The sequence below is a fragment of the Penicillium antarcticum genome (assembly GCF_028974205.1).
Source record: "Penicillium antarcticum strain IBT 31339 chromosome Unknown utg000007l_segment0_segment0, whole genome shotgun sequence".
Classification (NCBI taxonomy): Eukaryota; Fungi; Ascomycota; class Eurotiomycetes; order Eurotiales; family Aspergillaceae; genus Penicillium; species Penicillium antarcticum.
Window position 1 is genome coordinate 695,492 of NW_026695305.1, and position 24,598 is coordinate 720,089.

The 24,598-nt window shown below is 46.1% G+C and overlaps 7 protein-coding genes across 7 annotated transcripts; 4 read left to right on the forward strand and 3 right to left on the reverse strand.

Annotated features, from left to right (window-relative positions):
- Positions 1 to 3,791: 3,791 nt before the first annotated feature.
- On the forward strand, positions 3,792 to 4,125 carry N7508_007444 (uncharacterized protein; the record flags this gene model as incomplete). The annotated part of the gene is given in 2 exon segments (XM_058465508.1): positions 3,792 to 4,097; positions 4,114 to 4,125. 2 exon segments carry the CDS (start codon positions 3,792 to 3,794, stop codon positions 4,123 to 4,125), a joined length of 318 nt encoding a protein of 105 aa, XP_058317910.1.
- A 971-nt stretch (positions 4,126 to 5,096) lies between these two features.
- On the reverse strand, positions 5,097 to 5,534 carry N7508_007445 (uncharacterized protein; the record flags this gene model as incomplete). Its single annotated transcript, XM_058465509.1, has 1 exon — positions 5,097 to 5,534. The coding sequence occupies one exon, from the start codon at positions 5,532 to 5,534 to the stop codon at positions 5,097 to 5,099; it is 438 nt and encodes a 145-aa protein (XP_058317911.1).
- Positions 5,535 to 9,034: 3,500 nt separating this feature from the next.
- N7508_007446 (uncharacterized protein) lies at positions 9,035 to 9,583 on the forward strand (the record flags this gene model as incomplete). Its single annotated transcript, XM_058465510.1, has 1 exon — positions 9,035 to 9,583. The coding sequence occupies one exon, from the start codon at positions 9,035 to 9,037 to the stop codon at positions 9,581 to 9,583; it is 549 nt and encodes a 182-aa protein (XP_058317912.1).
- A 2,461-nt stretch (positions 9,584 to 12,044) lies between these two features.
- Positions 12,045 to 12,758, forward strand: N7508_007447 (Hly-III-related protein; the record flags this gene model as incomplete). Its single annotated transcript, XM_058465511.1, has 1 exon — positions 12,045 to 12,758. One exon carries the CDS (start codon positions 12,045 to 12,047, stop codon positions 12,756 to 12,758), a length of 714 nt encoding a protein of 237 aa, XP_058317913.1.
- A 659-nt stretch (positions 12,759 to 13,417) lies between these two features.
- N7508_007448 (uncharacterized protein) lies at positions 13,418 to 15,992 on the reverse strand (the record flags this gene model as incomplete). The annotated part of the gene is made up of 2 exons (XM_058465512.1): positions 13,418 to 15,819; positions 15,884 to 15,992. 2 exons carry the CDS (start codon positions 15,990 to 15,992, stop codon positions 13,418 to 13,420), a joined length of 2,511 nt encoding a protein of 836 aa, XP_058317914.1.
- Positions 15,993 to 19,268: 3,276 nt separating this feature from the next.
- Positions 19,269 to 20,169, reverse strand: N7508_007449 (uncharacterized protein; the record flags this gene model as incomplete). Its single annotated transcript, XM_058465513.1, has 3 exons — positions 19,269 to 19,295; positions 19,546 to 19,765; positions 19,817 to 20,169. The coding sequence occupies 3 exons, from the start codon at positions 20,167 to 20,169 to the stop codon at positions 19,269 to 19,271; spliced, it is 600 nt and encodes a 199-aa protein (XP_058317915.1).
- Positions 20,170 to 20,772: 603 nt separating this feature from the next.
- Positions 20,773 to 23,973, forward strand: N7508_007450 (patatin-like phospholipase family protein; the record flags this gene model as incomplete). Its single annotated transcript, XM_058465514.1, has 3 exons — positions 20,773 to 21,775; positions 21,838 to 22,891; positions 23,055 to 23,973. The coding sequence occupies 3 exons, from the start codon at positions 20,773 to 20,775 to the stop codon at positions 23,971 to 23,973; spliced, it is 2,976 nt and encodes a 991-aa protein (XP_058317916.1).
- Positions 23,974 to 24,598: the final 625 nt, after the last annotated feature.

Below are 24,598 nucleotides of genomic sequence, written 5' to 3' on the forward strand. Positions count from 1 at the left end.
AAATAGATCAGGGCAACGAATCGTCCATGCCATCCTCCAAGCAGCCACCGAAGTTCAAGCAGGGCATATTTCCCTCCGTCTCCAGTGGGTACCGGGACATTGTGAAATTGTCGGGAACGAGGCCGCGGATCGATTCGCCAAAGAAGCCGCGCAACCGGGCAAAACCCATCCTTTCCGGCCGCTTCTGACAAGAGAAAACGCCTTTCTCCGCGGCCGGATTCATGCTCAGTGGAAGCAGGAGTGGAAGTCAAGCACCAAAGGCGCGCACCTACGGAAGGTGGACGGCGCGCTACCAGCGAGGTATGCCAGGAAAATGTACGGAAACTTGCCCAGGAACCGAGCATACCTCCTCACTCAGCTGCGCACGGGCCATAACTGGTTATCCACTCACGCCAAGAAATTTGGCTTCCGGGACGATGATCGATGCGAGTGCGGCGTGCAGGAGACGGTCAGCCACGTGCTGCTGGAATGTCCAAAACTACGAGACTTGCGGACAGACTTAAGAAGAAGAAGTGTTGGGGACGCGTTGAACAGCGTGTCGAGTCTGCTGGGAGGCTCAGCCGAAGGTGAGAGAGGTAATCCAGACACCGTCTCGAGGGCGAAGACGGTTCAGGCCGTATTGGACTTCGCCGAGGCGTCACAGCGGTTTCGCAGTCGTGCGCCACAAGGGCAGCCTAACAGTGGGAGCGGCAATGGGCCAGGGTAGGCCGCGACGAGGCTCTAAGTTCATGTCAGAAAGTGGATCACTCTACATGTACATGCTCGGATATATAGTTGTCGTATACTGCATATCGCTTTGCGAGGGGTCAGTGTAAATGAATTCTACTACTACTACTACTACTGTACCTCGATCGTTGGAGATATTTCTACATGACATCAGCCATAGCGTCTTGGCCATATTTCGTTGGCGAGAGCAGTGGACTTCTGGCATTTCGACCACAGTACACCGAGATTAACCCCTTATTGATAGTCGGATGTGTTGTCTACGCAGCCATCACACATCGTTCGATCAAAGACGTTAAGGTATCGTCGTACCGTTAATCATGAAGTATGTCGATTAAAGAATTGGAGGGATCTATAATGTAAATAATGAAGGGTTTTTGATTGTGGTAGGCGAGGAATGACCTGATGATTTCTCATATTCCCTTCTCAGGGATTACTTGAGGATCCCCTTGACATTCGTCTAATTGGAATGGGAAAAGCTATGTAGTAGCTTATATTGGCAGCACATAGGGGAAATGTAAATGAAGCATTCCGATAGCTGTCTCGGGGTTCGCTACGCGCTGTAACTCCTATGTGGTTCGTTGTCGGAAATTGACGGCTCTACGCTCGCTCCCGATTTCATCTTGTTCATCTGCAGTATTCGGAGGTACTTTTCAAACAGTAAATTATCAGTAAGATATTTACTGCTGCCTTCTAAATAGTACGCTCTGACTTCACTGTTAGATACTATAAGTCAAAGGTCTAAGGAGAGTCCTTGTTGTGATGGTTTCAATACCCTCGAGCACCACAAAAAGCCCCACTGCCCTTTTTCAATATAGAATTGACTCAACAATAAGTTGCACGATAATAAACGATTTACGTGTCTGAAAAGAGCCCCTCAGCTTCCAAGCTAGAAAGTGACTAAACAATCCAGACACAAAACATCAGCCTATTGTATAAATCTCTGCAAGTACGACCAATGGTGAGCACAAACTTTGTGTTTGCCTATAAAGGTATTTCGATCCTTGGTGACTACATCGAGCTCCGTTAAAACTAATTTCAAGTAAAGGGGGTTTCTAGAAACGCTTCCTCATTAAGCTGTGGGTCATCCGGAACAATCTATGACAATAACAGCCCACTTGCTGTACGGAATACATGGACTCAATGTCATACTTGGATGGCTATGACGGCAAATGCTCACCTTTTAATACACCACGAAAGGAACAAGGCACTATATGCCACCCCTTAGGGCTTATGGAGGAGACTGAGCTTCAGGATTGCACTATTTCACAATTCAGCAAAGAGGTCCTTGCTTTCCTCCACTTATCTCAAAGAAAGAGAGTGCAACCAAATGAAATAGTCTTGCAGCGGCATCGAATTGCCCTGGGGCATTCTGATTCAGCGACTATAGGGTCATGTCCAACGGCTCCTTGCAGTACAAAAAGGCCCATAGGACGCGGTGCGATAACAAAGACCCATTCAAGAACCCTAACCTACCATGGAGCTCGGCGCAGAACAAAAAATATCGTCAAAAGTCAGCTCCAACTATTTCACCGCCACCTAAAGGAGCAAATGGATCTGCCAAACTATGAAACGCAAGAGACGATATTACAAGGGCTATCGGACAAGCATCCGCGGTATATCGGGCTTATTCGCGCGATTCCTTTGGTTGCAAAGTGTATTCCTGATAACTTGAAAAAGGATCTCATAGCGAAGTCTAACTCAGAGACCATGAAATTGGGTATTATGCTGATGAAAAGGTGGAGCAGTTGGGCGGCGTCCTGATGAAATGTTACATACGCACTATCCTCGTTCCCAGTTTGCTGTGAAAATTTACCTATACTATATTACCTTATTCCATATTGAATCAGTGGTCTGTACAAGAAAAGAAGTCTTATTAAAAACCGTGATATTACTTAACAGAGACTTAGTATGAAGGATGCAAGATGTCCGGAAGAGGGCTCTAATAGTCAGCCTGTATAGGGTTCCCTTGTGTAGGTAACACCCCAAATACCTCCTTAATTGTGCACAATGAATGAACCTACCTGAAGGAAGCGGAAGCGGCAGTTACAAATTGGAAAGTCACCTTCCTGACCATGGTTGCCTGTGGATGTGTGAAGGCTTCTTGCAATTCGTAGTCCTCTAATGTAAGCCTTCTAAAGGCCTATCTACTGTTTTTATTGCAATGCAATATTCAAAGAAGCAAGTGTCTCTTTTATGTGTATATTATGGCACCAGTTTTCGGAGTACTCTGCCATAAAAGAACCCAGCGTTCAGTTTCCCGAGGGCAACAAGTTTGGGCTTTAATACCGCAGAGAATAGAGCATGAGCATTACTAAATGTGCATCCAGACTATTTATGCTAGGGCAGCGTTCATATTTTCCGCGGGCATTTTGTAATTTGCTCACGATACCTGAAGAGTTCCAATATTTAGAATAGCCAATAGTGAACGCACAAGCACAATATTTTGAGGGAAATACATGTAACCTAAGATTTTACGTTAGAAAATTGTGTTTGGGAGCTTGCAGTCCAGGCGTGGTAAATATGACCGACGTGTCTGTTCTCAGACCTTGTCGGCGAGCCGGTTTGCGACATTTCCTTGATTTGTTACACATTTTATTCCTCTTAAGTACGCCAGTCTCAGCCGTTGTTGCGTTCTCAAAGGCCAGGCTTTGTCAGAGAAGAGTAGACGCTTGTACCGCTTGCTGAGTTTGATACCATAATTGGGAATACCGTTGAGTGATAGTAAAGCTCCACACAATGAGGTAGAGACTGTCTGAGCTTACAATACCTATCCTATAAACTAATTCTGCTAATATGTCTCTAGAAGCCCATTTTCCCACATAGTGCCAGGGATATTCTCGACACTAGTGGACAATGTATCCATTCCACAATCCACTTTGAAACTTAGAACAATCGGTAGTATGAAGGCAGTTCATGTACACAGTGCCTCACCAAAGATGACACCGGAACTCATCTTTCAATCCCCTTATACACGATCGCACCCTGAAGACGAATTTTCTATAATGCTTTTTGAACCAGAAGGTGACAGCCGAGTACGAACTTCATCCATGCAAGAGCTATCAACAATGTCAAACCAAGCAGTCGTCCCTCTGAGTAAGTATTCCGGGAAGGCCATTCCAGCAGATGCGTACGAGCCTACTGGGTCATCGATGGATTGGGAAGGAAGACACGGTCCGACTGATGTGGCCGAGCATTTTATTGATCTGTCACCCTTCATTACCGCATCGGACGATGATGTTCTCAATAATGGCGCATATATAACTCGGACGAGCGAAACCGAGGCTCCATCGGCAGGCTACATCATGGGTCTCACACAAGATTCTAGCAGGCCCTCCGAATTGCCTCAACTTCAATTACCTGTGACAGAGCTGGTATTATATTTAACAGACAGCTTCCTGAATGGAGTAGGAGAACCGTCAGATGGGTATTACCATGGACAAACAGTGGCTAAAGCCACTGCACCCACCTCAGTAAAAGTGACCGGCGCTGTAACGGCTTCTTGTGGCCATTCTGCTACCTTTTCCGAGGGGAGCTTACGGCAAGAATTAGGACTCAGTAGGCCTTTTCAGGCATCTACCGAGTCGGAGTACATGCTCGAGAGCCTTGGGGGTTATGTGACTGTCCAAATATCATCCCCAAGCGGTCAGATAGTCACACCAAGTCGGTTAGCCATGCAGTCTTTCACAACGGATCGTTCTACGAGTTCTTCATCACCTGCTACTTCACCAACATTAGCTGCAAATGACGTTAATTTGAACGGAAGCAAAGCATCCCGAAGTCTTTCGAGGCAAAGTCTGGAATACATTTTGGGGACCGTGTCCGGCGCCGTTGTGGTCGTCATTTGCATTGTTTATCTACATCGACCCTGCTATCGGTGGCTGCGTCATGCCAGAAGAGGCACGATCTTGATTGCACATGTTCTAGAGGGAAATAACGCGAACAGACCAATTGATTGCCAGGGTTCAGACCAGCTGGAAGTTTCACGTTTCTCTTTAGACTCATAGTATTTTTTTTTAACAGTTTACCATAGATGAGTTGGTTCTCAATGGATTGGAAGAAATTAACAACTATGTACTAGCAATGTCATAACCCGCAATTATATAAAGATGCCGTTCATTGTGGGTCAAATGTGAGATGACCTTGAGTAAGAGGGCTTGACATCAGGATGAAAACACGGTGTAACATCAGTTTGCGATTTGGATTCATGACACTGCTCGACTAAGATATTGCATGATCCAGTGCAGCTTTTGGTCTCCAATTAAATGAAACAAAACAGAATATCCCAGAACTAACTTCGCGTAAATTAAAAAGACAAACATAATTACGTGCCTTTACGTGCCATATAACGTGTTCTCACTATTATGGGCTGGTTACTGTGCGACAGGTTCTGCAGTTTCCCAGGAATACCAAAGGACTAGGTATTGAACTGTTTCGCGGCCGTTACGATTCACAGTCCTCTTCGTGATTGTTTTGAGAGGTTTGATGCTTTTGTCGCCCTGTTCCTCAATAATTATTTCAAAGCCAATTTCACACTGAAATAGATGCTGGCTTACCGTTCCAACAACGCCGACATCATCATCAAGAATATTGTAGTCTGACCTTTCGGGGGCCGAAGTCTCTACCGAAACGCATGAAAGGCTTTCAGAGTCTGACACAACAAAGTCTCGATCTTCGCTCGTTTCTGACGGGATGTATTCAGACTCAAAGTCCGAATGCGTGATGTCCTCAACATCAGATTCAGCGGAATACACAGTAGAACCACTGTAAGAGGACTCGCCGATTTCTGAAACATAGTGCGGTAGACTCATTGTGATCAAGTCAATGGATAGGGAAACGGTTGGAGAAAGCTGCCTCCGCGAGCGCTCTGATTTATACTCCCTGCACCTCGATAATTTGTTAATTTACACCATTTTGAATGGCCTGCATCTTTCCGGTAGTGCGCTTTGGGAGCCTCCGTGCGGTAAATGGTCCGGTTGTTCATGGCCATTTCTCAATATGAAGCCAATACCAGAATCTGAAGGCTTCGTCCCCTTCCCGCATATTTCTCTGAAATAGTAGTCTAGGAACTAGAAGCTCCTCAACCTTCAGAAGTCGTTGTTTCAAAGGCAAAAGGGTTCTGCTTTTCATCTCATTTACTCAATTAAAACAGTATCCAGTCCACTAATTAGACCCTACCGGTATCAGCCCGGTCATAAGGGAGGCCCCATTACTACTGCCCATTTTTTAAGACACACTACTCATGCCTGCTACCTATAAATCACAGGTCTCGTCACCATAACAAACCCGATTTTCAAATTTTTGAGAGCTGACAGGGAGATCCGACTGAACACTCATATCTTGGAAAGCTATGATCTCCAAAACAGCAGTCTGGATAACTTTAGCACTTGCTGCCACCTTGGTAATTATAACTACTTTGTAAGCTATTCCAATATGCTAAACTTGACGCTAGATATATGGCCTTGCAATTTATCCTGAGTCTTTTGACCCTCCTAAAAACACTATGGTTGAGTACAACCTTCCCTGATCAAATATTTGAGATTGTATAGCAAGGTTTACCGGCTAACAACATGGAAGGTGACGGATCTTACCTCCTCTGCTGATACTGCTCCGAGGAAGCCCAGCCCAAAGGCGAAGCCAAGTCAGTCAACATGACATAATCCGGCTATGTGGCATAGCCAGCTGACAGATCCACGTATAGCCCATGCATCTAGAATCCCAGTATATAGACGACCCCATGACAAACATCGGCACTTACATGATCCAAGACCCCAATTCGCAAATCATTGACTATGCGCTTAAGGTCAGACTTACCAGGTGTAGAAGCATGTGATGAGGCGTCGCTCGAAACTAGCATTCATTGGCCCAATTAAACATTGTGATGCAATAGGCACTGTTCCTTGGGAAGCCAGCGCACCACAGTTGCAAAGGAATCGAACGTACCCTACAATATGATTCTCATGGTCCTGTCACTTCCCACGTGTGGTCATCGAGATTTTTCTTCATTCTGGAATCAGTCCGCACGGATGGGACCAAGACAGAGCACACCGTTTGAAGGCGGAAGTCTGCGGACAACGTCAGTGTTTAAGAAATGGTCTCCTTGCAGGTCTGATTTGCCCGAAAATGAAAGGAACATGGATTTCGATTCAGATAGAGTTATATAAACTCGGTCATCATATTCGGAAACTTACTTGATACCGGCTCACAAGGGTCAAATTCTGGTGGTCAATAAATTCTCAGCTAATCAAAAATGTAAACATCGGCTGTAAGCCATGTGACTGAAGATAGCGAATAAGATTATGGGCTAGGTGAGCTTCAGTGAAAAAAAGTCCGACCATCGTTACACCCCATGCAGGGTCAAACAGGAGAGTTGATCCTATTTACATGGAACATTTTTGACGCAGCTTATCAGCTTATCCTTTTTTGCCGGCTCCACGTGCCAGTACCAAGGGTGCAAGCATCCATGATGGAGCTGTATCGCTTCTGATCCCTCGGCTCTTTACGCCTGCCAGTTGTTCGGAATCTGGCAACGTTCGAGGCTACGTAATTGGCGCCTTAAATGCAACTTTTTCAGATTGAGTAGCTAGTTAGGTCGATAAAAGTGTATAGGGGATGGTATAATCTCAAAATCAGGACTCTAAGTTGGTGAAATATCTGGTCTGATTAGGGGGCTGTGACCCCTTTTATACGGGGTTAAAGATTACCGAACCTTCAGAAGACGAACTCCTGCCTGGCATGATACCGTTCCTATCTCCGCCTTTTTTACATCCAAGAACTGTATTAAACCCTCTGGAAGGGCTTCTAAGTAAATGACAACCGAAGGAACCCAGAATGTAAATTCTTAGAAGAATCAGGCACTTAAATGCCTTGTGAAATTATCCGGGTTGAACATGTTCCCAAAAGCTTTCTAGAGCTTTTATCCGTTCCAACCGGTCCGTTTCCTGCTCCTGGGAGCTGCTGTCGAACTGAGGGGTGGTATTTTACCACTAAGAACAGGGATATTCATCAAGTACCCATTCTGTCTCTGTCTCTGTATGGTAAACGGGGTACGCTCGGCATACCAGCGTCGTAACACGCTAGGAACGACTCCTGAGATCTGTTAACGCTTCAACAGCAAGATCCAGATAGAACAACATCAATGCATCTCAATGGGACACCTCAATACTAGCACATACCAGTATCTGTCAATCCGACAGCTGCATTATACTCTGTCAGATATACACATCACGTGATATTACACACCGCCTTTATGAAAGTTTCTCCGCCTTCCTGCCTTCTTTCGTCCTCGCTCTCATAGCCCAAGTATGATCCAAAAACACACTTAGGCGATCAGTCTGTCCTTTGACAGAAACTGCTTTTTCCCCATCCTAGATAGTCTGCTGCTAAGATGGCTTCTTTTTATGCCCTACCTTTGGAGATAGTCGAGTTGATCGCAATGAATCTCGGCCTTGCGGATTACTTACGCTTCCGTGCGATTTGCCAAACAACATGGCGCACATTCGAGTGTAAAACTTTGATACACCTTTTAGATGATATCACTAGACGCGACGGCAAAAACCTGGAGGAGGGAATAGCGGATTGTCATTACATATCTCGTGGCCATGTCTTGCTCTACGCATTCCGCAAGAACGGTATATCAAGGGATTTGGATATTTTAGTCCAAAATGGAGCATCGCTCAAACATGTCCCTTGTGGCGATATCATCGAGCGAGAAGCTCAGTCGTTCGACTTTGAAACCAGGCTGGGCTGGTTGATCCAGCATGGTGCTTCTTATCACGAGGTTCGAGGTGGAGTCAACAAGTTGCTTTTCGATGTGTCTTTCAGAGACAGAAAAAGGCTGATTTGGCTGCTTCGGAATGGCGCTTCTCCAGAACAAACAGTTGACCCAGCCAACCGAACTATGGAAGCCTTACGAGCTAAAGCGGCGCAGATCCGAGTTAATCGTGGAAATAAGAGGATTGTTACGGACCTACCAGGCACCAATCGATTATGGGGCCGCAACCATGGGCAACCGAGAGCCACCGATCTATCTGTCATCAGATCACGTGCAGCACCTTATACTCTGGACGCCCCAGGTATTCAAGGAAAAGAGAAACGTGATCATGTTTAGAGAGCAAGAGCATGATCTACCCTGAACGGACCCACCTGGCAGACTTTATCCTGTACACATGAGACTATACATGATGGGGGGACAGGGCCTGCGCACCAAAGGACCAGTTTCGGCCCGCTCCGCACAAACACGTTTTGTCCCAAATAAGACTATTCAAGCAAAGCACTGACTAGGAATAGGCCACACGATGGCTGGTTAGACATGGCTAAACCCTTCATATCAGCCTACAAAGCTGGCTCAACGCTCCCATCAAACTGCCTCGAGGAAGAAAAACTAATATACTGGTATCGGCCAACTCCCAAATCAACGGACTGCAATGCGACGGACACAACCATACGAAGCGCCGACAACGGCGGTGATAGCTTCCTCGCTGCCTGCAGCCGCCCAGATGGCGCAAACACAATGCAAGACTCCGTCTTCGTGGTCACACAGCTAAAGCAGCCAGCACTAGTGGCGGTGACGTCGGGCATGAACATACAGACGTTTCATGCACCGGCAGGGATACGAGCATGGACGGTGCCAATGAGCGTTGGTGCCCAGTCATTCCACGTCGAGAGGAATGGGAAGATGGTCGATGAGCTGTCTGGGACTAGTCTAAGGGATATTGTCGACAATTGCATCTGTGGTATATACAATTTTAATGCTTATGTCGGGACGTTGCCTGCTGATGCGGAGGTTGATCGGCTAGCGCCTGATGGGAGGGCGCTTTTAAAGCAGGGATTGAGGGTGCCTTGCCCCCTAATAAACTGAGGGGTCGCCATCCGCCTAGTTCTCTTGTAATGCTTCTCCCTGTCCGAGTCCGAGCGGGCGTCATACGTGTTGAGGCATGGACTGTGCCGGATGTAGACCTGTTGGGTGAACATCAGCAATTTGATAGATTCTAGCATACAGCTAATGCGATTGACTTAACTTCCTATTTCTATATTTCCGTCTTGTATGTTCCACCTCTTATCGAAGATTGGGAAGGGACCCTTCAATGTCCCTATTGTCTCACCCACTCTTGCTTTGTTACCGCTTGACCTTTGGGTTGTTGGGAACTTAAGACTTCCTTTGTAGTTCTGCCCGGTGTGGTCAGCAGGGCCACTTACGATAAGCACATTTGGTCCCTATGATCCCGCAGCTTCAGCTTTAGCAATGGCTCATACTAATGTGTCTTTTCATGAGAAAATGACATGGCTCAAAGTTATCAGCGTAGGATACAATCTCACTTTTACAAATAGATCCTAAAAGGCAAAAAATCCGCTTCTCATCTCCTCACACGCCCCCGAACCAAATGCCACCAGCTGGTGGTAGCCCCATAAACTAGGAATATGTGTCATCTAGCTGTAATCACTTGTTGTCAAAATTTGCTCGATAGGTGCAGCAAAGATAGCTGAAACTGTGCGTGCTATCCATGAAGCCGTGACCATCGTTTGAGTTGCACCTGCCACATTCAAGCACGGCTTCCTTATATGATCTGTGAACTCGCAAGTCATGATCTGAAACTATGTGAGCCACAGAAGCGATGGTATAGATATTCCTGGTGGGACGCACGTCGATCGGTTGTACCTTGTCGGTATTAATTCACAGAAGACATCTCCCGTCGAAAAGACACTTTCTGAGAGCTACTTGCACGAGTGAGTTGAAGTGGCGCTCATTTTGCTCATTCAATATCTTGATGGCTTCCGGTAACAACAGCAATCTTCTTCTCATTTTCAGTGGATAGCATCTGCAAAGATAAACCTGTGCCTTGGTTCGACAAGCCAATCGTTGGGAGTACTCATCCAAGTTATCTAAACGGGTTTCAGAGCATCTTTTGAAATCTCCCATATCCTGGGCACATTGAGAATCTCCAAGGGCTCTTGCGAAGGCAATAGCGACGTCGAGCTTTTCGCAAAGGTATTGCCGGTTTTGCGCAACTCGGTGAACTGCAGCATGCCGGATATCGGTGACCTTACGTTTTCACCTCATGATTCCTTTTGAGCCTAAGGAACTTAAGCGCCTCTCGAGTATTTGAAAGAATTTGGGCAACTCCATCTCCTCCGGGCACACGCATCCGAGTGGTTGGCACGTTTCATTTGAAAATCGCTGGAGAAACGCAAAACCACATTGCTCTAACCGATACTGCAAGGCTTTCAAAATATGGTGTTGGGCCCGAAAAGGCACATTAGACGATCGCAGATTTCCATAGTCGGAAGTGATCTGTCGGAATCCTTTTGTATTTGAATTAATCCCGAGGGTCTGTGCAAGCAAAGCTCGAACTTACTATACTCTGCTTTTGGGGCCAAGGTGGCTTGCTTTAGCCTTGATCGTCGGGGGCGAGCCTTCATCAGGATGGCATAGGTCTTAGTGGATGCTTTTGAGAGGGATAAGTTTCTGTCGGAAGCTCTTAAATATGCAATTTCAGAAACTGTTTAGTCTCAAAGTCCATGGATGACTACAGCTTTATATATCACTTACTAAAATGTTACAATTCTGGTCATTTCAGTAAAGATTGACCTTTGAAAGACCGCAGTTATGTGCTTGTCAGATAAGCCACGAGCAGCCCTTTGGGTCATCAGCTCTTTTCTAACGCACGAAATTTATGGCTCACACAATCCAAAGAAGTAAGACACTGGCCCAGTTTACGTATAGCTAAACTACTGAGTTCGCAACCGGCCAAGATGACGTTCAGGGTCCTCTGGTGCTGTACAGATCCATGGCTGTTATGCCCAAGGTGCATTGCCGATGGTATTTGAAATTCACCAGCTACCTCTCATAGGGGAAGAGGAGTATTGTTGATCTGTGTAAATAGCATCTGTTTACATGTATCTCTCTGTGGTCCACTATCACAGTACTTTCCGTGTCGTACTAAGGGAAACAAGGAAATGACAGAAATATGCCATAGCTGGTACGTAACTGGAGCTGGATTAAATGACATGAGTCCTGATTTAGGATTCTACCTATGATAATGGAGTGTTGAGCTCCAATCCTAGACTTATGCACGTCACACTTTCTGAGGGGATGGGTATCGTCCATTTCGGCAAATAAACTGTAATAAAGCAACTCTTAAATCGCGTTCAAAAGCAAAAATCAATTCTATACTTGGGGGCGGAAGAATGATGCGGTCGCTGTGTAAAAGATGTTTGATAGTGACAGATCAGATCTGCTCTTCTTGTATTCTACCGCTGACCGAGGTTATAAATTCTGGCCGAGCTGCTATCAAAAACCCTGGCCAGACAACACGATTACCATGCCCAACTCCGAGCTCCAAAGTCTGCGCGACTCTGCAGTCATCACCATCATCTACATTTTCGGATTGACTTACTTTTCTCTCTTTGTCCTGCAATTTCTTCTGTTCCATTTCCCGTCATCTCCAGATGCGATCATCAGTTCACTCTCTGTGATCTCCTTTAGCGGCGGTGGTCTATTGTGGTACTTGTCAAGCCTAATTTACCGAACGATATCTGCGTTCCAGGGAGACGGTGCAGCGCACTGGCAGAAGCTCGAGTTTGGTGGGGCTTTGATCCTTATCTGGGCGTCAACGGTTCCAGCTGTGGTCTTGCAATTCACCACACAGCCTTCCATCCAGCTTGGCTATCTGTTCGCATTTACCCTAGTCGCCGTTGGAAATTTGGTGGACTTTTTGGTTTGCGATCCCACCATCTCTACGGCGCGAATGAGGTTTCCTTACCATTGTGTCTCACTGGGTCTCCTCTCCCTGGCTCCAACCATCCACGCCCTGACCGGGACGCTGCCAAGTCCCCCGCCGCTGGCGATCCAACTTGGCCATTTCGCAATTTACACTACGATCGGTGCTGCAATCTACAGAATCCAACCACTTGAGACTATCGGGGTATTCAGTAGTTGGCGGTCTAGCCTCTATGTGATGCACTTGGTTTTGGCATACAGTGCTGTTAGTTACTCTAGAGTCGTATTGGAAACCGCAACAGGCTCTGCCACTTGATTTCTGGCATGGGCGTTCCAGAACGAGAGATGGTATATTTGTGGAGCTCTCGAATTTTGCATTGTTCTTCCGAATGCTTTCTAATGGTGCGGTTTACTGAAGGTCTCCAATTTCCTGTTAAATAGCCGGTCCGTGATGCTGTAGTGTCTCAGAAATATAGGAATCTGCATCATTATCATTGTAGCACCGCATTAGAATACGAGCCTGGAATGGACAACCGGAACCTGCCGCCTCGAACCGATTAGCAAATTTTGATTATCAATTACCATGCCTTCTTGCCTCGCCCTTAGTCCCCGGGGTCTCCGTCATCGTAAGTTTACATGCGAACTCTTGTTATTGTAATTTGCAAGAGCGTTGTTTTTCATGATCCTATTTTCAATGATCTATCATTCTCAAATAGGTTCCAACGACACTTTTGTTCTTGATCTGAACGGCTCCAGTCACGAATGAAGAAAAAAAAAATTAACAACAACTTCAAGAAGAAAATAAGATGGTTCTAGTTTGTATCGTAGAACTTCTTTTCTTGGTTCAATAAAATGATAATTCATATTTTATGCTTGATATCGATACGTATCAGTACACTTCTCGAGAAAGACCAAGGCGCCGAAAGGGCAACAGAAAGTCCGATAGCCCATGAAAGAACCTCGCAGTTGAGTGGCTCAGTGATTCTGATATGAGGGCAACACAACATCGCCAACCATGATTGTCTTGCTGCTCGACTCCTCTGAACCAGTGTAGGCTGCATTTCTAGAAATCGCCGCATATCTACCGAACATAGTTTTGCCATCGGCCTTTCGCATTTTGGGGAGCGCAGCAAGAATTTCATTACGTCGCGGGCCCATAGACTGGCCTACGAATAGCATCTGACAGCGCAGGCACGGGTCGAAAACATCAAAGCGAAGCTGGTCTTGTCCAATGCGAACAGACGACCAGTGATCCTCAATAAAAGGTTGTTCTGCCCTCTCCCGCTCAGAGGTTTGCTCGGCTACTACAATATTGCCATGGAATAAATTTGCCGCAATGACTTTGCTGATGTCAGAGGTATGCTCGGTGTTGGCCTTGATGGTTTCATTTAGACGATTGACAGACGATCTAGAGACAATCAAGGTTGATGTCTCGCTAGATAGGAGCAGATACTTTTGGCCAGTCTTGCGCGCAGATCGATTACTTGGCGAAACCTCCCATCCAGTATATCTCCGTAGTCGATCTTTCCAGGTGCTGGCAAGTTGTGGTAGCTGCATGTCCAGACTTGGATCCTGGGAGAAGAAACGTGCGAGTGTACAAGGTACCCCTAAAATTTCGGTAAAGAACGCCGAGACCACAGGCGAGGCGTAGGCACGAAGACACAACCTATCTCTGTAGGCATTGACCGACCCTCTTTGGCAACTCAAACGTACCGGAGTAGTCATCAGAGTCATACAGGTATCTTTCCAAGTCAAAGGAACTTCGAGGCTTAATTGATCATTTAGGGAATCGCAGGTGACGCGCAGTATACCGCGATCAATATCGAGAAAGGGGCGTACCAAAGCCATCCGCGGGTGTTCGTTTCGCTTCAGCGGAACACCAGTTTCATGATGAACGAGGTGCCATTCTTGGTCCCATACAAGCCCTTCTTTTTTGACCACCCAACGCCTGCCTTTGGGAATATTGAATGCGCCACAACCTCTGATGGGAAAGATCGTCAGACTTTCAACATAAAAGTGAGGAGTAATCACGTTATTCTCGTCCATGGACGGGTTCAGTGAAAGTATACGAGGAGCTTTCTCCACATAAAACTCCTCGATGAAATCAGTCAGTGCGTCAATATCCTTTTGGCTGGTCATCGCACCCAAACTGACACGCAGAATACCGGTCGGTCGACCGCCTAATACATCGTGGTTGTCACCGCATCGCAAACCGGCAGCATAATGATGGCGCAGCTCTGCACCCACCCATCCAAGAGACCGGGCCGTTCCTCCAGGATTGCAAACTGATCCAGAACGCAGTTGGATATTCCGCAATGTTGCTAGTTTCTCGACCTCAGTTTTAGGAACCCACTCGCCTCGACTGTTTCGGAGATTGAACGCGATGATCGGGCCCTGAAGCGCTTGATTTCCATAATCTGATTGGTAGATCCGACAAACCTTCTTGTCGTTAAAGTGGGTCAATGCAGAAAGTCGATCATAGACTCGCTTGGCGAGGAACCCAGTGTGGGCAGAAATATTTGCCATTGACCCGTATAGACGTTCGTGCGTGTCAATGGCGGCATCCAGCGCGATAATGCTGTGAAAAGGAAGGGTACCGTCTTCAAGTTGCTCATGGATCGTCGTTTCTTTTTTCGCGTGCCATTGCGCTCCGGACGCTATCACCATATCCACTGTCCCCCCACCAAAGAACTTACGCCGTTCTAGAATGCGGGCAGCGCTTTTTCGGACAATCAACGCTCCTAGATCAGGAAATCCAAAAATCTTGTAAAAGCTGAGCGCCGTAAAATCTGGCGCAGCATTTGCATCCCCCAGGTCGAGAGCAGCGGTTGACACAAACGAGGCGGCGTCAAGCAGAGTGAACACATTCGCTCCTCCATCGGCTGCGGAACGGATCTGCTCGCACCATCGGACAGGGAGGCGTCGGCCGTTCATGTTAGACTGGGCCGGAAAAGCAAACAGCTTGGGCGCTTTCGACTGAGCTTTGCCTAGCTCGGAGATCCAAGCATTCACATCGGCATCATGGAAACATTGATAACCCATCTTGGCGACCTCCCGTACACCGATAACACTGGTATGAGAATCAACATGGCAACCGTACCAGAAACCTCGGGAATCAAAATCCCGAAATGAGTCTGCAACTAGCTTAATAGCCGCAGTCGCATTTGCCATAAATACCACATCAAACTCCTCGGGGCTGGCATTGAAGAAATGGAGAACCCGTGATCGTACATCCTCTGTGCGCTGTGTAGACAATTGCGATGACACGGACATTGAATGTGGATTTCCAAATAGATTGGATTGCATATCACGAGAGAACGCCGTGATCAATGACTTGGCATAGAGAGTTGTACCGGCATGATCAAGATACGTTGTCTCTGTAACCGTGGAAGATAATGGTCAGTACAAGTGGATCGAATAATCTCCAGTATGGGGTCATACGACTTAGGAGAGGGTACTCTTGCTCGCGGAGGGCATCCACATCGACAGAGTATCCTTGGCCATATTTGCCATGTCTGCATTGCTCAGGGCCACGGCCACTGTCCATCATAATTGACGAGAGGGATGGGTGCGAGAACTTCAATGATGGCCAAACTACCAGTTGTACACAAAGGTCTCAAATGATTGACGACAGGAAACTTCTGCCGTAAAGCCTGTGAGGCATGCATTTATAGGTGACCCAATGGTGATGACTACGCAGTGGCTATATAAGTAGGTCCGATGGTAGATTTACTGGCTGATATTAAGGTTACTATGTCTAATGGTTATTCGTGAAGACGAATAGTTTTGCATTAAACGAAGAGTTGTTTAATGTATTCTAATATCTATAACCACCCTGCGGCAAAGTGTTTACTAAAGTAGTATTAACAGCAATTATTTTTATTTACCCATAATACCTAGTGAGGCCGGTTTCAGTCTAATAGGGTCGCGAATATCATCGGAACCCAAATAAACATCCCATCATGGAAGACACCCCGATTCGTGATTAAACATTTAGGTTAACTAACTAGCAGCGTGTCTTATAAATAAATATCAAATATTGAAAAGAGGCTACAGGATATGGATACTACACCAAAGCCATGATGGAGTGCCGCTCTCCCTCCTGGGAGAAGAGGGCTTCTGGGGAGTTACGCAATCATCCATTAGCCCCGCCAGTCCTGTAAAATGTGTATAGAAATAAGGAGATAGTGTACATAGAGTCTCCATGTGTTTCCAGTTTCGCCCGCTCAAGTCTTGTCCCGAAGTGGAAGTACTGGTAAATCCTAATAAAGATGGGGTCTGGAAAGGTCACTTTTCAACAAGTCTCTCCAATACGAATGAACAATGCAGTTACAAACCTCGATACCTGCGGGTATTGTTTCTATCCTAGAACTAATTTTTCAAAAGCCGAAATAAAACTAAGTCCAAGCCCAAAAGTGGATGCGGGTCTCCAATATCGTGTAGCCTTTTGTGGTTGATTTGCACTCAGTGCCTATAGGTCAATCAGTGAGCTGTTTGCGTAAAGTAACCCAATCAATTTCGGTTTATTAGCCTCCACCCAGTCGTACGAGGCCGGCAAATTGAGGGGTTTATTATTCTAGGTTGAAACGCACTTCTGAGGCTTTTGGCTTCTCCGCATCACGTGAAAGCAGAGTTTGGCGTAGCAACAATTGCCAGAAATAAAATCACTGCCACAGGAGCCAAATGAAAGAAATAAGGACGATGATGGCTGTCACAGCAGGGAGATTTCCGCGCTCGGATCCGGCTCCGTTAAACTCAGAAGTGCTTCCTGATAAAGATGAGCTTGTCGTAGAAACCAATGTACTGGGTAGGCTTGCAACATTTTGCTGTGATGTAGTGGCGCTTTGTATATCGTGTTGCGGAACATGGGAGGAAATGGTTCTCTGAGACGTTGTTCGTGGATAGCTCAAGACAGTAGGAAATGCGGTGTTAGTAAGGTTCACGGTACTAGTTCTCGAAGCTACCGCTCTGGTTGGGACTTTATCTATTACTGGAGATGATACTCGGATCACAGGTGTGGCTTTTGAGGCGCCCGAATAGCCAAAAACCTGAAAGGGTCTAGAGGTTGGTGTCCCGTGAAGTTTACATGCGTGGTTCAAACTTGGGGGAGGAAGGCTTTTATGGGAGAGTGTATAGCTTAGTGCATTAGTGCCAGCAGCGGAGAGGTCCATGGTTTCACGAATATATCGTATAGTTCCCGAACGATAGTTCTCAAAACAAGCAATTGTCTCTGCGGGATTTTCATCTTATTATTATACGTCGCGTTCTATGCAACAAGGTGCTTTATAGAGGTCTTTTCTAGTGGTGTTTAGATATTCACAATTAGCTGGTGGGGATTATTGGTAAGCTTAATTCTAAGGCCCGCCATCAACTTATTTAAGGCTGGAGAATGTTCACCTGGATCGTTCATAATGGTGGGAAAAAGGCGCTGTAGCGCTACAATTCAATGGATCTCACCACCCTAAAAGAACACAATTAAAATATTATTATCTGATGTTCGCGTTGCTATTGAGGACAAGGTTTGATTCGGAGCAATAGACATTTTTTCGCAATGCACACTGATGAAAGTCAAAAGTTTTGGACAACCCCTCCCCGTTATTGTTTGCCCCTCATTCTGTAACTTATGGTCAATAGGTCTTAAAGAGGTAGACACTTGACTCCGTACACGACTAACCCATAAAGGATAGGGAAGAACTGTTTAAGGCATCCTGACTGTTCCCCTTCTATAATTTAGTTCCGAACTCCGTTTCAGTGCCTAGACCAGTACTGTACAGGAATTCTACGTCCCTCACTAGTATTACTGTATCACACGAACTAGCCACGAGAAATTATTGTAGTCTTCCTTGCTTGCTTTGGGGTTGGTGAGGGGATGCAATTTCTCACGGCAAACTAACAACTTGTGTAAATATATAGAGGCCAAGTTTCACGTTATAAATTATTTTGAAAAGGTTAAAACCCTGGTTCCTTTAGGTAGATAAGTGTCGGAGCACCTGTATAATCCTGCAACTTACATGTCCTTTGACCCTGTCAATAACGTCAATAACACATGCTACTCTCTACTCTTATAAACGCCAAGTATGACACAAGGGCTTGCTATAGTGTACAGTGGGAGGGAATTAGAGAACATTCCCCGTAAGAGAACAATATGCAAGAGTATGGCCCTGGTTCTACAGCGTGTATGTAGGTATAACTTCATAACCTGACCCGTTGCATCGACAGCGATTTGCAGGTTACCGCAAAATATATCCGTGTACGTACATGTATGAGTGTGCCACTTCCTGAACTTAGAGCCTCACCGAGGCCTTTCGTGGCTTAATTGTCGTTTACGTTGTCAGGCTGCCCTCGTGGCACACGAATTCGAAACTGTTGAGTCATTCTACTGTACCTGATATTGCGTTGAAATTCTGAATTATTGGGCACCAGAACCATTACAATATGTAGAAGGAAGCTCAAGTCTATGTACTCTATTTTCCGAGCATCATTGAGGTTGCAACTCCCCTGAGCTTAGCATGGCCAAATATCAACTTTTTAATACCATACCCTCCGATTATAGATGAATATGAGCACCATTACAATCTATAAGGAGCATGCAAGGGAAGAACCAAAATAAAGTACTATGTGTAGACTCTGACATATTCCAGGTTAATCAACCGAAGTATTATTTTGATTTTGATTGTGATTGTTTCCGTGCAGACAACGTTCGCTTTTGTTCCCCTTACCAGGTCAAGGAGACCTCCCGATAGTGGGTACAACCTTGGAGTCTCGCGCGAACTCCATAATTATATAATGCTCGCGTGTAAGTTTTACTTTGCTATTTTGGATAAAGTCACCATCCTGCAAGGAAGATAAGATTCTGATGTATTGTTAGCGCCAGAGGTACCTCAGAGCAATTGTTGGAAGACCTACCCTTGATTGTCAGCCAGTACCTCCACCCACACAGAGCTTGTCCTTTGGTCAGATAGCCAGCAGTATTGTATCACCAAGTCTAAAAGGGGTGCCAGATTCTGTGCGCTACTAAATTCGTCGTTTCCAACATTGAACCGAATAACCCGATCCCAATCTTTAACCTCGTCATGCACACGATTTAGGGAATCCTCACATACCCTGGATATTTCAAAATAGCTCGAGCGGCATGCGTCACTTTGGATCACTTTTCGCAATTTGTAAAACTTGTTAAAGATGGAAAACCCCAGGCATATAGCCAGGGTGACTCCTGTGACAATGGTTGTCACCAGAGCCATGACGGACCAGTCTCCACCCTGTGAAGCGCAAACGTTGACAATCGTGGTGAGCAAACCAGCTGCTGCATTCAAGGATGCTGGCCTGTGATTCAATCAATCAGCCCCAGTCATTTGTTTCAGGTGGACATCTTACATGAAAAGTTTATTGATCAACCAAGAGTAGTTGGCTTTATACCTTGTGAATAGCCACGCTAGCAAAGTTGCACCGGCAACTAGGAATATGCAGGCAAATACAAGGAGTGGAGGGTTTTGTATAGTGCTAAGAATTGCCCGCCCTGCGCTGTTCTTCTCCAGTGTCTCTTCCACGCTACTTGAGCCCTTCAACGAGGTGAATGTGCCCGGAATGACTAAATACCCGGCAAGCAGCACCCAGTTTCCTCCGCTGGCGAGGAGGTTATAGATCCAATTCATCTCTGCCTCTTCCTTGAGCATCCTTGTGTATGATGTTTCATTTCCTGAGATTTCACGGGACTCCGCTTGGACCATTTTATTCTCCTCGAGCGTGTGGGTGTGACTCTGTCGTCGAAGCCAGCTTCGGAGATATTCAAGTAACGGGGCCATCATACCAACAAAAAAAGGTCGTCAAAATGGCAAACTATTTGGAACTTGAGCGGAGGGAATCATCCAATTACCTATATAAATATTTAGAAAGCTTCGTGGACTGAATCAACAAGGTCGTGAGGAAAGCAGCTCCCTCCCTCGATTTTGTAAATATCCACGTAGGACTGGTGGCCATTCTCTAGACACTCTCATAAGTCAGGACCCGCTTTAAAAAGAGACATCCCAGATAACAAAGATTTTATTTTGTACTTGCAAGGTCCGAGGAATCATGTCCTGCATATTTCCCATGGAAACTGAGTATGTCCTAACAGAGCCAAATCATTTCAGGACCCATCAATTTTGAATCACAGGCTCTAAACATAATGAAACCTATTCATAAATATAATCATCGAACGCGCCGCAGAAACAGGATTGCCATTACTTTTTGGTTTTTGAAAAAGTTATCTAAGGTACACTTACCAATGTCTGATACTTAAGGCTTCTGGTCCTTTCAAACTTCTGACGCTTATTATCACTCTTTCGATTTCAATGGCGGCATGGCTTGATCTCGTCTCGGAATCCACAGGCTGGACCTTGGTAGATACGGGACGAATGAAAGAACTAGTGCAGGGAATGAGCCATCCACATACTCAATTTCCTTCGGTAGTGTACTTCGCCGGGAACGGGAGTCGAATCAAGGCGCTTCGCGCGCTCTTCCCTCACAACAACATTATTCGCAGAGGCCCAGCTGGTCTGGTGCGACTGCATCTTAGCACAGGAACTGCAAACACTCAGAATCCTATCCTGTTGGCAGAAAGCAGTCTTTCCAATGTTTCCGGGCTGGGTGAATCAAGTCTGCGCCGCTGGTCATCGGACAATGTTCAACGTTATCGCATTCTCCAAGGCGGGACTCGGCGAGTATTGGATATACAGCAGCAAGTCATTTCTCAGATGCTTTTGCCGTGGACAAATGTCTTTTGTCTGTTTGTAGATACTCAGTCTGACATTCGCGACGCCTGTCAGCTGCTTAAGAGACCTCGCCAAACTGTCACGATCGGCTCTCAGTCCATTCCGGATTTAATGCGTACCGTGGTAATTCTAACAGGAGCTCAAAACCATGGAATTGAGGATCTATCTAAAGCTTCTCATGAACTGCATGCCACAGACAGACTTAGTAAGGACGTGACCGTCCTAGACCTACGCGATAGGCACGAATTATCCCCAACGGCAGCTTTTGAGCCATTACGTCGTCTCATTCTCAATGAAATCCAAGACATCCGGGGGGAACAAAGCCGCCAAGGCCTTTCTTTCTCGGCTATACACCTAAGCACCCTTTGGACGCGAACACTGCGTCTCGAACTTGGTACCTCGAAAGCTAGCGTCCTGGATTGCCTTCAAGTTGCCCGAGAAAACCACCGGCTCAACAACATTTCGACAGAATGCCTGGTCGAGTTCATTAAACAGGCAACCAGTTATATCCATGCCAAAGATGGAGTCCACGCTTTCATTGCATCGGCGTTATTAATGAATGCTTACCCTCCTGGAATGCATGGTGAGTAACGGTGTTGTTCATTACAGCACTCACCCTTAATAGGGTAGCACTGACACCCACAGGCTTTGATCCCGACCTTGTTTTCAATAGTCTTTATCGCAGAGGCTGTTTGGAAGGATGGCGTATATTGGAGGATGACGATGAGCACCAACATTGCAACGCCGTGTTTGAACATTTTACGCAGTATTTTCGGTCAATGAGTCCAACACGTTCATCTGCAGCCATCAGGAAGGATATATTGCGTAGCTACTACCTTCAGTGGAACGGTCTAAGTTCAACAACAACGTGTTTCTATTGCTTATGTCGACCACCAGAGCATATGTTGGCGTGCCGGCATGCAATTTGCGATACCTGCGTTGTGGTTTTCGGTACACCCAGCAAATGCGCTGAATATCACTTCGATATTATAAAGTGTCCATTATGCTATAAGCCTTCTCCGCTCACATTTCGTCAGCTACCACCCACGAAACGACCCCTTGTGCTTAGTCTAGATGGTGGTGGGGTCCGTGGCATCATTCAACTTGGTCTCCTACGTGCATTGGAAAGCCGGCTTGGCCATGGATTATGCATACGTGATATATTTAATCTAAGTACAGGTACAAGCGTTGGTATGCGGCAATTATCTAGTCAACCCCTCGGAATACTGCTTTTGTTTTACCTTTCTCTTTATGCACTTGGATTATCTGACCACGAAGCAGGAGCCCTGAACGAAATAGATCTGATCCTGAATGGCACCTCGGCCGAAGATGGATTCAGGAAATTCCCAGCTTTTGCCCGAAAAGTCTTCCAGTTGGCCTCAGCGCCGTCGCAAAAATTCTCAGTCAGTAGTTGCGCTAAATGGATAAAATGTCTGATCGGCTTTTTTGCAGATGGCCAATATGATGGAGATAACCTGGAAAATACACTTAAAGAGGCAATCAATCCAATGCGACGAATGTTTGATGTGAGCACAACTCTTTCCGCGGGCAGTCGACTAGCTATCATTACAAGTCGCATCTCCGATGGGAAAGCTTGCGTGCTAGCAAATTATCGTGGTATTGGTCAACGTGCGATCGATTCGGCATACGAGTTTCTGAAACCAGAAGACGAAAGTCAGAATCCTTTTCTTTGGGAAGTGTGGGTGCTATTGACCCTTTGTCCTTACATCGTCTTCCGTCCTCTCTTTCTGGGGAAGCTAACATTTGCCAATATACAGAGCTCGATGCAGTGTCGCCGCTCCTTGGTAAGTTATTTCAGCAGGAGATCATCTATTTTCCTGCTCAAGCTAACATTTAATCAGGTTTTTCCAAACAAAATCTCTCCCCGGATTTGGTCCATTGCAGGACGGTGGAGTGCGTGCCAACAACCCTTTGGCAATCGCATTGAAAGAATCCGCCATTATCTGGCCTTCACATGGGACTCATGACCTGGTTGTCTCAGTCGGTACAGGTCTTTCAAGCTCCGAAGCTAAGGCACAAGATGCCCCTATGGGGAGCATCCTCAAGGACGGGGCAGTTCCACGCATTATCAGAGCAGCGATGTCCTCACCGTCCATGGATGGTGAGCAGGGCTTCTATGAGGCACTCAATTATGTTCCTGACCGGATGAGAGCGCATATATTTCGACTAAACCACGCTCTACCTTGGCCTTTACCAAGACTGGATGATGTGGGTAGATTGGAGGATCTTTCTGAATTGTCATACAGCGTCCCAGATGAGCTTGTTCGTGCCATACTAGCAACAGGGTTTTTGTTCTTTGAATTGGACCAAACGCCCATCAGAGACCAAGGGATCTTCTATTGTGAAGGTTCTATTCTCTGTTCAAGTCCGCATGCCAGCGAGCTGATCAAAAGAGTGCTCGCTGAGTTTCCGGGACCTCGGTTCCAAACTGCAGGCGGATATCACCTTGGCCCGGTTAGCAACAATGACGGGTGTTCTGAGTGTGGGTATTATCGCAAAAAAGTGGCTTTTACCGTTAAGAGCCTGGAAGAGGTTATCTCAATCGAAATTGCCAACTTCACTTTTCATCACAAAATCGGTGGCTTTCCAAAGTCCATGCATGATTTTCTCAATGAGCAGCAAGTGTACGCAAATTTCGGTCGTGCGGATCACCTAACCGTTTGTTGGCCGTCAAACAGAGTATGCTACTGCTCTCGGGGAACCAAACGCCGTGTCCAATTTCTGGAGCCGTCTCCAGACAGAAAGAAATGTCGACTGTAGAAATTAGGGCTTAGCCGTTTGCTGCCATTAGCAATCGACTTTCGACTCTGGTATTGCTAACGTAAAAGTATTTGTACTTTGATACTGAGGAAATTACAGTTCTATTGATAGCAAGTTTGCTCACAAACATGTTCCATACAGCCATTATGTTTCAGTCCAATTGAAAATCTTAGGAAGTAGGCTCACCTCTAAAACCCAAATAATCAGTATGTATCCAGGTAAAAGATGATAATGGGACAGATTGTGCAATAGACGCGACGTCGAGTAATACAGCTTTTCTTCCAAGGGACTTTCAAAAGTACAGTCGGCTCCTACTTAACCACTGAATAATATACGAAATTCACTTTACGCGGGCCCATTGCAGGTTTAGGTATGTAAATTAGTGATTTTCATCCAAGGCTCTCAATAATGGTAGTCGGTACCTGTGTTTGTGTTAACAATTATTAAAGCGCAAGAACTTGTAAGATTCTACGTACTATTGCGTGGGCAAGGCAGGTTACTCCCCTATTTGGCCAGGGTTACCTCTCATAGGAAAAAGATGGGGATAACCATAAACCGCGCTCTCCACGTCCCCAGGGTTGGCCAGAGATTGCGAATTAGACTGTTATTCTGACGGGTTTTCTCA